Consider the following 13,936-nt stretch of genomic DNA (forward strand, 5'->3'; position numbering starts at 1 on the left):
TCCAGCCTCCTGTCTCTGGGCCCTTCCCCTTGTGCAGTCTCCCGGTTTATTTTCCTCTTTAGCCGACCCGTGACTCCTGATCTTTAAACCAGACAGTGTGCTTCAGTCCAAGTACTTGGCTTTTTCTGGCTCAGTGTCTCTTTCTCTCCCATAACAGTCAGGGTGAAGGTATGATAGTGGGGTGCACCCTTTCACAAGGCATAGAGGTGAGGGTGTCACATGTGGCAAGCCAGACATAAATGGAATTTTGACCCGTGAATATACATAGGAAAAGTGTGAAGAGACTAGAGCCAATTATAGAAAATTGGGGACACGGTGGAAGGCAGCCCACTGGAACTTTGGAACAGAAAGGCAGGAAGACCAGAAGCCCCCAGAGAGTTTGTCATTCCTGCCAAGAGCCACTCAGAGAAAAATTCAATACGAGTCTAGATGGAGAGTAGCCAGGGGAAGTTTCTCAGTGTGGCAGATTCAGTTTCTTCACAGAGAAACGTGGTGCATCTTTGACAGAAACAGCCCACAGCCCCAGCAAATGGTGGAACAGATTTTCCCAGGCTGGACCCAGACATTTTGGAGAAACAGAAGACGTGCCGCTCCCAGATCACGGAGACTCCCATTAGTAAAGTGGCTCAAGACTCTCAGAATAAAAATTGCTAGAAACTAGAAATTGAGGGTATTGGGGTAGGTGCATCATCAAATGATTTTCCCTCCATATGTGACTCTAGTTGGAATAGAGGTAAGTATGTCAGGGTGGGCCAGAGAGCAGGAAGGTTGGGATTTGAAGGTGGGTCATGTAGAGGCCACAAGGAAAGAGGGCACATGAAGGTGTAGAGGTCACGGGGTGGGGGGGAAGATGAGCAGGAAGGTGGAACTCGCCTCCGTGCCATAAAGCAGGGAGAATAATTGTATTGAGACTGATGAAACTTTTCGCATGGTAGGTTTCCAGAAATGGGATGGGACCGTTCACTAGCCCAGCGGATCCCAAATTCCAGAGCTCCATTCAGAACGACCGGTGTGCCTCATGGAGTGAAAAATTGCCCTCTCAGAGCTAGGGGTTGATCTCTGGCCTCTGAATGGTGAATGGGTTGGCATCACTATGGTGTGTTATTTGATGAAAAATCCTTCTTCATCCTTCTGAAAGCTGGTTTTGAAAGGGCATTTGCTGGTATCCTGAGTGGGCCCGATGAGCACCCAGAGAAGGTCAGCAGTTTGACCGTGGTGAGCTCAGGTCTCCCTCCTGACTTGCTGAGGGACCCATATCCCTTTCATTGACCTTGGAGTTGTTAGCCACCATAGCCTCAGGACATCACTCCTCTTCAAACCCTGATGGATAGACCAAGGACTAGGGAGTCAGAAGGACCTGGGTTTTAATCCCAGCCCTTCCACAAGTCTGGTGCGTGACCTTGGGCAAGTCACTTGACTTTCTGTGTCTGTTATCCACAAAATGGGGATTAATATTGTGAGCCCCATGTGGGACATGGGCTCTGTCCAACCTGATTAAATTGTATCTATCATAGCACTTAGTACAGTGCCTGGCACATAATAAGCACTTAACACCAAAAAAAAAAGTTCATTGAAGGAATTCAGATTTCCTTTGGGGAAGCAACATTAGTGGTTGGGTGAGTGTTAAGGTTGGAATGATGGCCCCTAATATTGGGTGGGATATTGACCAGATTTTGCTCCCTGAGATCCCACTTTCTGTCCAGGCTTGTCCTCAGTTTGAGGGCCCACTCAGGAGGGCAAGAAGGGCAATGGATGAATGCCCCTTGGGGAAGGTTACCCACCCTTCTCTTCGATGCCGGCTTCCAGGCCTCCCCACCCTGCAAGGGACAGAAACTAGAGAGCTTCAATCATAATTCTCATGGCATTAGTTAGGCGCTTACTATGTGCCAGGCTCTGTGCTAAGTGCTGTGGTGGATACAAGCAAATTAAGTTAAACACAGCCCCTGTTCGCCATGGGGCTTACAGTCTCAGTCCCCATTTTACAGATGAGTTTACTGAGGCACAGGGAAGTGAAGTGACTTGCCCAAGTTAACACAGGAGACAAGTGGTGGAGCCGGGATTAGAACCCATGATCTTCTGACTCCCAAGCCCGTGCTCTATCCACTACACTATGCTGCTTCTCATGGCGCTAATCATGGAGGCTCACTTTTAAACCAGTTCCTGTCTCCCTGTCCCCGGTGCTCGGCCGTCACTTGACTCATAATAATGATAATGATGGTATTTATTACGTGCTTCCTTTGTGCCGGGCACTGTTCTAATCACTGGGGTGGATTCAAGCCAATTGGGTTGGACACAGTACCTGTCCCACATGGGGCTCACAGTCTCAATCCCCCTTTTACAGATGAAGTAACTGAGGCACAGTGAAGTGACTTGCCCAAGGCTTGATGGCAGACAAGTGGCGGAGCTGGCATAAGAACCCATGACCTTCTGACTCCCAGGCCCTTGCTCTATCTACTAGGCCACACTGTCTTCTCCTATCATATAATAATAATAATGTTGGTATTTGTTAAGCGCTCACTATGTGCCGAGCACTGTTCTAAGCGCTGGGGTAGACACAGGGGAATCAGGTTGTCCCACGTGGGGCTCACAGTCTTCATCCCCATTTTACAGATGAGGTAACTGAGGCACAGAGAAGTGAAGTGACTTGCCCACAGTCACACAGCTGACAAGTGGCAGAGCTGGGATTCGAACTCATGACCTCTGACTCCAAAGCCCGTGCTCTTTCCACTGAGGCACGCTGCATCATATCCCAGCATCAGCTGATCCCTGCAGGAAATAGATAGAGCTCTTCCTCTCAGGAGGCCTGTCCTTCTCCTCAGGAGGCCTCTCTTAAAAAGAAAAGGAAAGTAGTCTTGGACTGATAAGTTTCATTCACTCTTCTCACTCCCTTTCTGAGTTGGAAACCCCGCTGTGTTCTTTTGTCCTAGGTGGAGAGCTCTATTTGTTGAATTCCCCTATATAGTGATTTCCTCTGACATCACTGACTGTTTTCCATGTTAGGTGATATAGCAAGGATCTTGACACAAATTTTCTGCATAGATGAGACTTACTTTTGGTTTCTACTACCCCGTTTCAGGCCAAAAAAAAACCAGAAATGGTGGGTAATAGAGGTCAAAGAGCAGTTTGGGGGCCTGAGTTATCCAGATAATTTGCAGGCGCCAACAGCCACATCAGAATCGAAGTTTCCTGACCCAAGTTCTGTGAGGATTGCCTGGTTTTCACTGTAATTGTACTGGAAATTTTGGGTCAAAAAGGGCAGTCCTCAGGACTCAGGGATTGTTGTTAACTATTTCACCTGTCCTGAGGTGAAGCTTGAGCTTTATAAATGTCTCAGGAGTAGGAGTTTTGCTTCTGTTAATGGGCTCTCACAATAGAATAGCTATTTAAGGACAGTCTTTAAATTCTTTTTAAGGCATGAGCCAGTAGAAAGCAAATTTAATTAAAATGGAAGCGAATTAAAAAAAAATTATCATCCAAGTCTTCAGATCATTTTAATAGGAAGTACCGTAATTTAAAATGATTTACTGGTGGAGTATGTTAAATACCAAAAGGACCATATAGCACAGGAATTTACAGTTTTCTTCATAAAACTCAATGTCAAAGGAGAAGTTTCAAAGACTGAATTTTAGGAATTTGCAGCCAGTGTTTTGCTGAGCTGTGCAGAACATTTTGAATTTCTAAAATAACAACACTAGTTCTGCCTCCCATATGTCTACCACCCCTTCCCCCCCCCCCATTTTCATTCCAAGTCACGCATTCATTCCCTTTCACAGATCATCGAGGTTGGAATGGCTCTCTGTAAAACAACAAAAGGGAATGGTCGTGGCCACAGAGCCCAGCGTGCAAACTGTATCTTAGATTAGGAGCAGAAAGTACTCAAATTAGCTAGATCTTTCAGGCACTTTCTGCTTTATAAACGTTCTCATAGAAAATTTAAAAAAGCACTCCCCTCACTCTCACCCTCTGTGTTCCTAGTCTTCCAACTCAAATTTTTTTTTATGGCATTTGTTAAGCACTTACTACGTGTCAGGTGCTATACTAAGTGCTGGGGTAGATAGAAGGTAATCAAGCTGGACACTGTCCATGTCCTACATGGGGTTCACAGTCTTAGTCCCCATTTTACAGGTGAAGAAACTGAGGCTTAGAGAAGTAAAGTAACTTGCCCAAGGTCACACAGCAGGCAAGTGGCGGAACTGGGGTTAGATTCCATTTGTCTTTCTCTTGGTACAAGGGTCACTTTAGTATGCCATGGTTAGGGGCTGGAAGTGGGCAGGGAAGATATTGAGAGGGATGCCGAACTGCAGGAGATGAGATCAAACACAGTCTCTCCAGTGTGCAATCCTTACCGATGGAATAAATCCGCCTACCTCCTTCAGAGCAGTCATGAGAGACAGACCTTTCATGTTTTGTAGCTGAAGCGAGTTTACGGGGGGTGGGGAGGGGTGTACATGTGGACATGGGAATATCATTTCTAAGTCCCCTGATGAAAACGTTGTATGGTAAAAATATTCTTTTTATTAATCTCACATCTGGATGGCAATCTCCTCCTCCGCACAGGCAGTTGAGGGCTAATCTCAGTCTTGATGAGAAACACATCCTCAGTCACCTAGGAGAAGGGGAAAGGGGAGCTAGTGACTAACTCTCTTCAGGCCTGTAATTCTTTCTCCCTATCAGAAAATGAATCAGAAGGACAGGGGAGGATAACTCTTTGAACTTGGAATAACCTCATTTTCTCTTTCAGATATTGTCTTAAACTCCAGCTTGGGATAATTTCAAGTCAGGAGCAAAATTTTTTTGACCCCGAAGGCAGACTCTAGGCAATAGTCAGGTGTCGGACCCACTGGCTAGGTAGACCATGGACGGTCGAATCCATAACCTCCCTATGTCATTTTGGGATTCTACTCCTTGTTCAGATGTGTAGAGTATAGTGATCATGTTCTGAATCCTGAGGTAATCAATCTCTTTAGGAACAGGGAGGTGCTAGCTTGAACAAGCCTGGTGTGGGTCAAGCTGGGGCCCCACAGACAGGCTTGGGACCCAGCACAGTGACTTAGCTGCTGAGCCGTGGAGTTACTATGTGACCTTCATTCAATAAGTGACTTATCCCTGAGTGATTCAGTGAGACCAGGCAGATGGAGTGAACCACAGCCTGGAATCTCAACTCCTCCATCTGCTGGCTACACGACTGAGGACAAGTCCCAGGTCTGTCCCATAAGCGGGACGAGAGTGAATAACCGGTATCAAAGGATGGCTCGAGGAGAAAGTGATTAAAATGAATAACCGCAGTTTCCCCCATTTGAAACATGGGCTGATAATGCCTCCTGATGTGGCAGGGGGCTCACGTTAGGAAAGATTAGGAGAAAGGTGCTGGTCACTATTAGTTCTAATCTCATTCCAATTCTTTTGCAAAACAGTTGTCTGAATGAAATAAAATGACAGCGAATAATCAAGGGCCTAAAGAGCCAAAGTCTAGAAAGATCCGTTCCCATCTACTTAAAGGTCAGTCCGTCAGGAACCTTCAGCACGATATTCCTCCGTTCCTATCCCAGTGAGTTAAGTTGGCCTAAAGAGGAACTTGATCCGTTTGGCTTTTCATCAGGTTAGGATGCTTCCCTGTCCCTGGCCTTTGATAAGCCTCTTGAGGTATTGCACCAACCTAAAGTCCCAAGAGTCTGGTTCAGTCAGTCAATCAAACAATTAGTCAGTGGTATTTATTGAGCACTTTCCATGTGCAGAACACGGTAGAGAGCCCTTGGGAGAATACAATAAAAGAGTGGGTAGACATGTTCCCTGCTCACAACGATATCAGCGTAGCCTTTACCATCGTCTCCTTTCTTCTTCCTCTTCTCCCAGGTGACCAGGAGCCAGCCGTCAGCAGCGATTCAGACATCTCATTGATTATGGCCATGGAAGTCGGACTCTCTGATGTAGAGCTTTCCACTGACCAAGACTGCGAAGAAGTGAAATCATGAAATGCGGAGCTAAGACTAGGGGAGGATGGTCGGGCTTGCGGGGGGAGGCCTGGGCAGAGCCTGGGGTTTGGGTCGGTCACGGCCCCAGCAGAACACCCTGGGAGCTTGGCGCACTCCGTCTGGGATGGGACTGAAAGCAATAGAAAAAGTTGTGTCGGCCTGGAAGTAGTTTCACCAACTATTTCTGTCCACCATTGTGGCAGCTTGGAACCCGGAGCTGATTTTTCCTTCCCCCTCTCCTGACCCCCCGCCACCACGGGTTTAGGAACAGCCAGATACCTTATCGAGTGGGTTCCTAAATCAGTGACTGAAAAGACAGCTCTCGGGATTTCTACTTTGGTTTTCCCCTTTATGGAAGGGGGAGGAAGGGGAAGGGATGGAATTCGTTGGTTGGGTTTTGTCCATGCTTTCGTTTCATTTTCAAGAAGAATATTTATAGTAAACTTCACATCCACACCATTTTTTTTCCTTTGTGACCCTAGCATTTTCCCAGCATTCAGTCTGCTCCGATCAGTTTAATGATCCGTCGCCAAGATTTATGGCTGTGGCATTTCAGCATGATGCACGCATGGCTTTGAGACGAGCCGGTGCCTCAGCACCTGGTAATAATCTGGTCAGCGCTCGTTCAGATTCTAAAGCCTTTTACGAGGGTCCCGGAAAGCCCATCTGCCCGAGGCCCCCGACTCCACCACCGTGACGCTTCGGATGCATTGAGGCTGGTCCCTCACTGTAAGCTGCTTTATCCCAGCATCCACTTGCCATTAAATGCCCACCCCACATGAAAGGCGAAGGGATTTTGGGGGGTGGAGGGAGGGCAGGAGAGACTTTTCACTTCCTCTACTTCTTGCTGATCTCCGCTGTTTTTTTTCCAGCCATGAGCCACCTCCCCAAAGCTTTGGGCTCGTAGCTGGGAAACCCGATCCACGTTTAGAACCAGGTACTTTGTTCCTCCGTAAAACAAGCGGTGTTGCCTGTTGGTTTCCACAGTTGTCGGACCCATCCTGGGTCGACTTTTTAGAGGGAGGTGAGAGCCCATTTCAGAAGCTAAATACCTCTGAGCCTGGTCATATGGTGCAGCTAGTAGCGGCAAGGCCTGTTTGCACCGTAATTCCCACTTTGAGGGTTGCCCCTGTCACCGTACAGAAAGATACAGGTGAATCTTCCATGAATTGCTTTCCATATCTCTCTGAATGTAATTTTTCATCAGGGGAGGGGGTGGTATCTACAATTCATTTGATCCCAAAAAGATAGGTGTGGGGACCAAGTTTTATTCCAATCGAGAGAAGAGAGAAAGCGGGAGAAACCAAGAAGGGCAAAAGGGACATCGACTGAATGCTGAAACTTACTGGGGTTTTTAAACTGTGGTTATGTTTTTATCCTTTTTTAATTCTAAACAATGAAAGAGATGTGCTATTTTTTCAGTGTGCAATTTTATATTACATTCAAACTCTCCAAACACAGAGACAACTTTTGCATTGGCAAAGTAGTGAATGGTTTCTCTAGACAATCAGACGTACTTAAATCTCATTTCTGCCTGCCTGCACGAGGCCAGTTGAACCACACTACAACGTGGATTAAAGGAAGGGAAAGTGTTTTCTGGTGTTTTCAGTCCTTATAATGTTCTTGTGAGAGCTTTACCCTGCGGTTCTGTCTCAAGAAGCCCCACTTAGTTTTGCCATGAGAAGGTAGTGTTTGCCGAACCATAAACTCAAAGGCACAAGAGATCGCGCGGTGCTCAAGTGTCTTTATCAGTGCAGTGGACTCCCTCTTGGTCGGCCCTAGAGCTGCAGGAAGGAGAATGTTCACTGGACCTAGGAGAAACTCACTGTCCTAGGATGTGAACTTTCGCTTCTAATGAATGAATGAATGAAACTCTTGAACGAGGCCGATTCGGGCATCAGAGGGAGACTTTTGCCCAGACAGAGTCAGCGATCATAGTAAGTGCTCAATAAATACTTCTGGTTGGTTGATTGATTGATTGATTGATCTGAGGCCTGAGCAGGACACTGGGGACACCCCATTCCTAAACCTACCCCCTTCACGGTGGTTCCCAGGCACCTGGAAGCCTGCTGTCTGCACACTGTGTGCACTCGCTAGAAGCGGTCAATAATGGTGATGGCAATGGCAGCAAATGGTGTCCGGTGGATGCTGAGGGGACATCCTGCTGAAGGGACTGACAACACAAGGGCAAGCACCCTGCAAACATCTTGTTGGCTGATTGAGGAAAACCTGTTGAGTGTCCAGTCCCTTTTTCTTTCTCGGGTGTTCTGGAGGATCAGGGCTTTTTTAACACCATTGAAAAAGATAGAGTAAATGAAATTCCCCATGAGGAATCAAGTGGGACTCTGAACAGTCAACCCTGCTCTGAGACTGGGGGCCAGTGGGCAGCCAAAGAGGCCAACCAGCCTCAACCCAGAACGGTGGTCATCAGCACGTTCGCTCCGTCGGCACAGTCGTAATAATCGTAATAATAACTGTGGTATTTGGTAAGCATTTATTATGTGCCAAGCACTGTACTAGGTACAAGATAATCAGATTACAGAGTCCCCATTTTACTAAGGAAGCTAAGGCACAGACAAGTTAAGTGACGTGGCCAAGGTCACCCAGCCAGCAAGTGGTAGAGCTAGGATTAGAACCCAGCTAATGATCTTGGGTTCTTTGCTTGCCCGAGGAAGACCATTAACACCATTTCTACCCAGGGCAAATGGGCTTTATCCCTACCTGGCCCTTCCTGCTTCAGTGAAATCTTGATTGACAGCCCTTGTGGGTGTTGCCACACTTTGGGGAATAGTAGGGGGCTTCTGCTCCCCCCAGCCCCGATCCCCAGCCAGCCACCTGGAGGTCAGAGCTGGAGACTAAGCACTGGGGATCTCTGGCCAAAAGGTACTCTATCCGTGGCAATTATTCATGATTATTGCTATAACCAACGATTGCTCCCTGTAAAGCCATTGAACCAGTCCTTGGGTGTGAAGCTGAAACTGCATTCCTCACTTCCCTATTTTGAATAGGTAGGTTCCGACTCAAGAGGGTGGGGAGAACAAAAATCAGCTCGGATTCCTGGTCTGGCTCCCTTTGTCTTTCTGGTTACGGGAGGCCTGAAACAGGTCCCGCGGTTCTTGACCCGCTGGCGTGGTGGGATTAGGTTGGGATTGGATTGAACCATTATGTTGTTACTGAGTGCAGGGCTCAGAAGCCCAGAGATGAGGAAGGTCTTAACACACACATCACAGGCAAGAGATGAAGGTGACCCAGGAACTGCAGAAGCCCGACTTCCCTAGACGCTGTCCAGTGAATTTAGCTGCAAGCTTCAGTTTGACCCCCGTCTATGGCTCTTCCAGAAGTCAGTGCCGGATCTCTCCTCGGGGCACCCTGAGAAGGGAAGCATCAGCTGAGCACCCCCTCCTTTGCGCTACCCATCAGAGGCTCCTCTCTGGACAGCATCATCGGCTCGATGGCTACAACAGCTTGGAGGATCCGGCTGTACAAACAAGGCACGACTCCCGGTAGAACCTCCATTTCCTCCACCTGGGAGGGAAGCAGCGTTAGTCTGGATGAGGCAGAAGATCAACAGGGAGATAGATATGTTTCAATAGAGAGGTGCATCCCAAGTGAAATGTCTGATACCAAGAAAGTTGATTCCATACAGTATTTCCTTCAGGGGAAACCCTATCCAGAGTTCTCTGTCACTTCAACGTAGTTTCTGGTGACTTAAAATGGTTGCTTGCCCTGTGGCCATCACAAGAGTTGACCTGTGGAGTTGGCCCTCCTTTTTCATAGTATCTGGTGCATTTTGTTCACCCATGGCAGTATCCTGATTTTCGGACTTCACCTCAGTGGCAAATGTAGCCTTGCTCCATCGTCTCCGCCTCTCTATTTTACTGCCAAAAACTGTCCCTCCAGCTTCTGTGCCAGAATCAGAAAGAGACCGGTAGAAGACCGGCAGTGGGTTCCCATTGATTCCTGCCCTTAGCCCCGCTTCTTTGATTCTCACCACCTCACTGGAAACAGGTCCGTTCAGGGAGGTGCTACACCAGCCCTTGATGGCAAGTCTTTTGTGGTGCTGAGACTGCAGAAACAGTCTGTAGCTGGCTTGACTGGTGGCACCAAGCCAGTTTAATAGAGGTAGATAATAAAGAAAGAGGACAGGAGTTAAGCAGTTTCTGGTACTATGCACGGGGAGGTATGGGGGCACAGAGGCCAGACTCGGGCTCTGTTGTTTAGTACTCTCTGGAGGAGCCAGGTAGAAAACTCATTCCATCCTTTTCTGTCAGTATTGGGCATGGGATCCCCGTCTTGGAAATCTGAGGGCCGAGCAAAGCTGAGGAAGCGGGGAACAAGCAAGTATTGAGTTAAGCATTTCCTCGTCAGTGCCTGCCTGCCCGTCTCACAAGCCCAGGTCCTGGGGGACACAGATAGGAATTTTTTAAGTGTTCCAAGACCAAAAGCCAGACTCTTGCCCCTCTGTCATTCATGGAATCCACTGATCGATCCTACCCCTAGGAGAATGGTTTCCAGATCTCCTGACCTGACCCTAACTGTTCAGGTTTCACCTCTTAATTTCCCAGCAGAAGCTGTTTAATAGCATTTTCCATCCAACCGTGAAATTTCAGCAGTCAGTTGTTTAGCTGCGATTTCTTGATTTCCTTCCAAACATTTCCTATTTTGCATGCAGGCAGGCACCTCACTCCTTCAAGGCAACCAGTAACGAAAGCCGTTCTGATCTGGAGGTCGTCATGTAGCTCCCAGTATCCTGGAGGGCCCCTGTAAGTATCTGTGGGTGGGAGGGGGATGGTGAGCCAACTGTCTGGTCAGGAAGTCACGGGGACCCCAGCTCAACCTGGGCAAGTATTAGCCTCTCCAGTTTGACTTATGTTTAGGTCTGACCGGGAGGGGTTAGCGAAGAAGAGAGGAGGAAAGATGACAAGCAAGTAATCACTGGTTCGAATCAAACCAAAGACTCATGATAGATAGTCACGCAAGTGGGTGACAGTTCTCTTCCATTTATTCAGGGGCTTTCCTTCAAAGAAACTAAAAGTAAAGATGGGCATCGGACTGATGACAACAGGGTCCCTATTTACTTTGTCAAATCCTTCAGCATAAAAAGAAGCCTTGCCCCCACTTCTCCTTTCAAGTTCAGAATGCGGTCCCTTGTTCCTCATGATTTTCAAGCCACCTCATCTTTTCATCAGACAAGAGAATGGCCAGTCTGATAGCAGGAGTTGGAAAGTAGAGTATGTCGATTTAATATAGCCAAAGAGTTTTCATGTGTATCAGATAGCTAAACAGTTCCACTTCAGTGTTCGTTCAAGAGCATTCTATCCAGTTTCTTTTAACCAAACTGTTGCCAGTACTAATTAATATCTGTGAAGTGAAAGGAAGGCTAGCAGATGGACTTTTCAGGCTGGAATTTGCCGACATACCAGATGGTGCTATTGGTGAATATCCGTTTTTGTAAGGGAGCAGGATGCCCTCTGCCGGAGCTGTCTGTGCCTTCTGGCAGAGGCTGACGACTCATCTCCGGGTGTCCCATTTCCCTGGCAACCGAGAGCCTGATCCAGATTTTGAAAGCGAAGAAAGAATGTGAAGGACGCAGAAAAGTGTGAAGGGAAGCATCCTGGGTGACCTCTGGCTCGTCAGCCGAAACCCTTTGGCAAAAAGCTCAGGAGCGTTTCCTTGGTTTTCACGGAAAACGTGTCTGGGTGAGGTGGTCGGTCGACTGAAGTGACAAAGCGTTTGATTCTTTTGTAATTTGTTACCCGGTCATTCTTAAGTCTCATGGAATCGAAGAAAGAGGATCGATAAACATGCTTCTTTCCGGTGAAGGCGAAAGCAACCTCAGAGGTGAAATGCCCAGATGGTTTTGTATATAGCCCACCTTTACTTCCAGCTTCCACATCAGTCATCGGAAATGGCTGTTCTGTTTTATAATTAGAAAGAAATGTATAGGGGGTGGAGAGGACTGTTATTTTTATAATAGTGGGATGGTTCTTGTATTTAGTGAAACTTATGATAATTTTGTACTTGTCAAAAGATACATTCCATTGATTTTGAGGAAGTAGGCGTTTTCTTCTTTCAAGTGGATGTTATCCCAAGAGTGAGGCCTCCATGGGGCAAAGGTGACCGTTGACAAAGAAGTCTCTCTGGCTCCCCAAATTGGCCGAATTGGGCCCGGTAATAAGGGTTTTGCAGATCATTACCAGCCAGTGTCAGGTTTTTGAATTTTTGTTTCCTGAGTGCAGGGATATCAACCCTATCAAATCGTACTCTCCTGGGTGCTTAGTACAGTGCTCTGCACATGCTAAGCACTTAATAAATGTCATTGATTGAATAAGTGAGAAAAATCTTTATATACATCATTATATATGTTGAATTTCCAAGTGAATCACATACCCTACTGAATTCCTGTCCAGTAAGCAAAGTATTTTACAATGCCAGACTAGTAATATATGGGGCCTGAGATTTTTAACCTGTCTTCAGTACCTTCCCTGAAATATAACAAAAATCCCCATTGTTCTTTTTTTCTTCCTAAATACAAACCGTATGTTTTTGTGGTGAAACTTATGATGGTGTATTTTTGAATTAGGTTCCATTAAAGGCCTCTCCATCCTTACCTGTAGACCGTATAGTTGATGTTTCTATAGTGTAAATTACTGTTTGGCTCCAAACAGAGGATCAAAGTAATCTTATCTTGATTTATTAAATACATGGCTAAAATCACAGAAACAACTGGTGGCATTTGCTTAGGCAGTTTTTAATTTTGACTTTTGCTCGCTATAATTGTCTGCCTAAAAGATGTAGTAGTGGTTTGTATTCCGAGCCATTTTTTTAAAAATCCAGCCATTGTTTTCTGAACCAAATTGCAGATGTATTTCAACCGTCCATTTGTTCTGTGTGGTTACTTTATTTTCTATAGTCATCTCTCCTTTCTCCTGCCCCCCTCCTCTTCCAATGCACTTTATATCTCTCTTGAAAAACATGGGAGTCAGAAAACTATTGTCTTTAAAGGGATTTGCCTGATGTCAAAAGGCACAAACTTTTTATTTTGCTTTATTATATGCTGTGTGTGCTTAAAAAGCATAAACAGTGTGTCTCAATTGGAGGTAGTGATGAAATGTTAAGGATATTTGGAAACATTATTCAGTAGTACAACATGGCTATTTTTGTTATCTAGAAGATTATAATGTAAATATGTGTAACTGTGTCATGTACTGGTAAATCACAACTATAGAAGTTAAAGGATTGTGAATTCCAATAAATTTTATTGCAAGGTTGTTTTTATAAAAATGGAATGTGATTCCTTTGTTGTCATCTAAATTTCTTAACTTTTTTTTTTGTAACTTTCCTCTCCAGAAAATCCTAGAAGTGTTCGCAGAGGCATTGGTACCCTACACAAGCTCTGCCCAAGTCTCCCCACTTCCCTCTGCCTGGGCATCTGGGTCAGGAGGTGACCAGAAAGTGCATTGAGTTGCTCAGAAAAACAACCAATGTCAAACCAGTCCCTGGTACGGTCTGGTCCCGGCGGAGAGGTGAAACTATGTTGTCCTAACCACAGTTGGCCAAGGGGGTGTGGGCAGACTTTTCTTCTTTTTCACTCCTTTTTGGGAAAAGGTTCTCTTCCTTTGACCTCAGAGCTCATCTTCATCATCTCCATCTCACCAGACCAAGCAGGGCCCTATAAGGGTGGGCATCTGCGTCCTGGGGACAGGGTTAACTGTGAATTAAAAAATGACAAAAGCCAGATTAGGTCATTGGTGGCTATAAAGAGACAACGAGTTGAGGCAGCTGCTCAAACAGCCTTCAATATGTCTGATCTGATCACCGTAGTGGAGACGCCCACCAAAATGATTGCCGTCCTATGGAAAATGACAACTTCCATCTACTGGTTTTCATGTTTGAACACTTAGTTCAGTGCTCTGCATGAATGAATAATCACTGGATGATGATTGAACTCAAACTGTATGTCA

The 13,936-nt window shown here is 46.3% G+C and overlaps 1 protein-coding gene across 9 annotated transcripts in view; it reads left to right on the forward strand.

Moving 5' to 3' along the window:
• RNF150 (ring finger protein 150) overlaps positions 1 to 13,261 on the forward strand; it is a 176,931-nt gene extending 163,670 nt beyond the window's left edge. Inside the window, exons 7-9 of one of the 9 annotated variants that reach the window (XR_005660604.1) lie at positions 5,854 to 6,909; positions 9,311 to 10,735; positions 11,429 to 13,261. Coding sequence is in view for 1 of the 9 variants with exons in the window: in XM_039913674.1 (XP_039769608.1) it covers positions 5,854 to 5,972 (119 nt within the window). In the remaining 8 variants the exon portion in view is untranslated. Of the gene's footprint in view, positions 1 to 5,853; positions 7,941 to 9,310 lie in introns of those variants that run through there. The other 8 variants (XR_005660605.1, XR_005660603.1, XR_005660608.1 and 5 more) reach the window with 8 other exon arrangements.
• Positions 13,262 to 13,936: the final 675 nt, after the last annotated feature.

Source organism: Ornithorhynchus anatinus, chromosome 12 (genome assembly GCF_004115215.2).
Source record: "Ornithorhynchus anatinus isolate Pmale09 chromosome 12, mOrnAna1.pri.v4, whole genome shotgun sequence".
NCBI classification, from domain to species: domain Eukaryota; kingdom Metazoa; phylum Chordata; class Mammalia; order Monotremata; family Ornithorhynchidae; genus Ornithorhynchus; species Ornithorhynchus anatinus.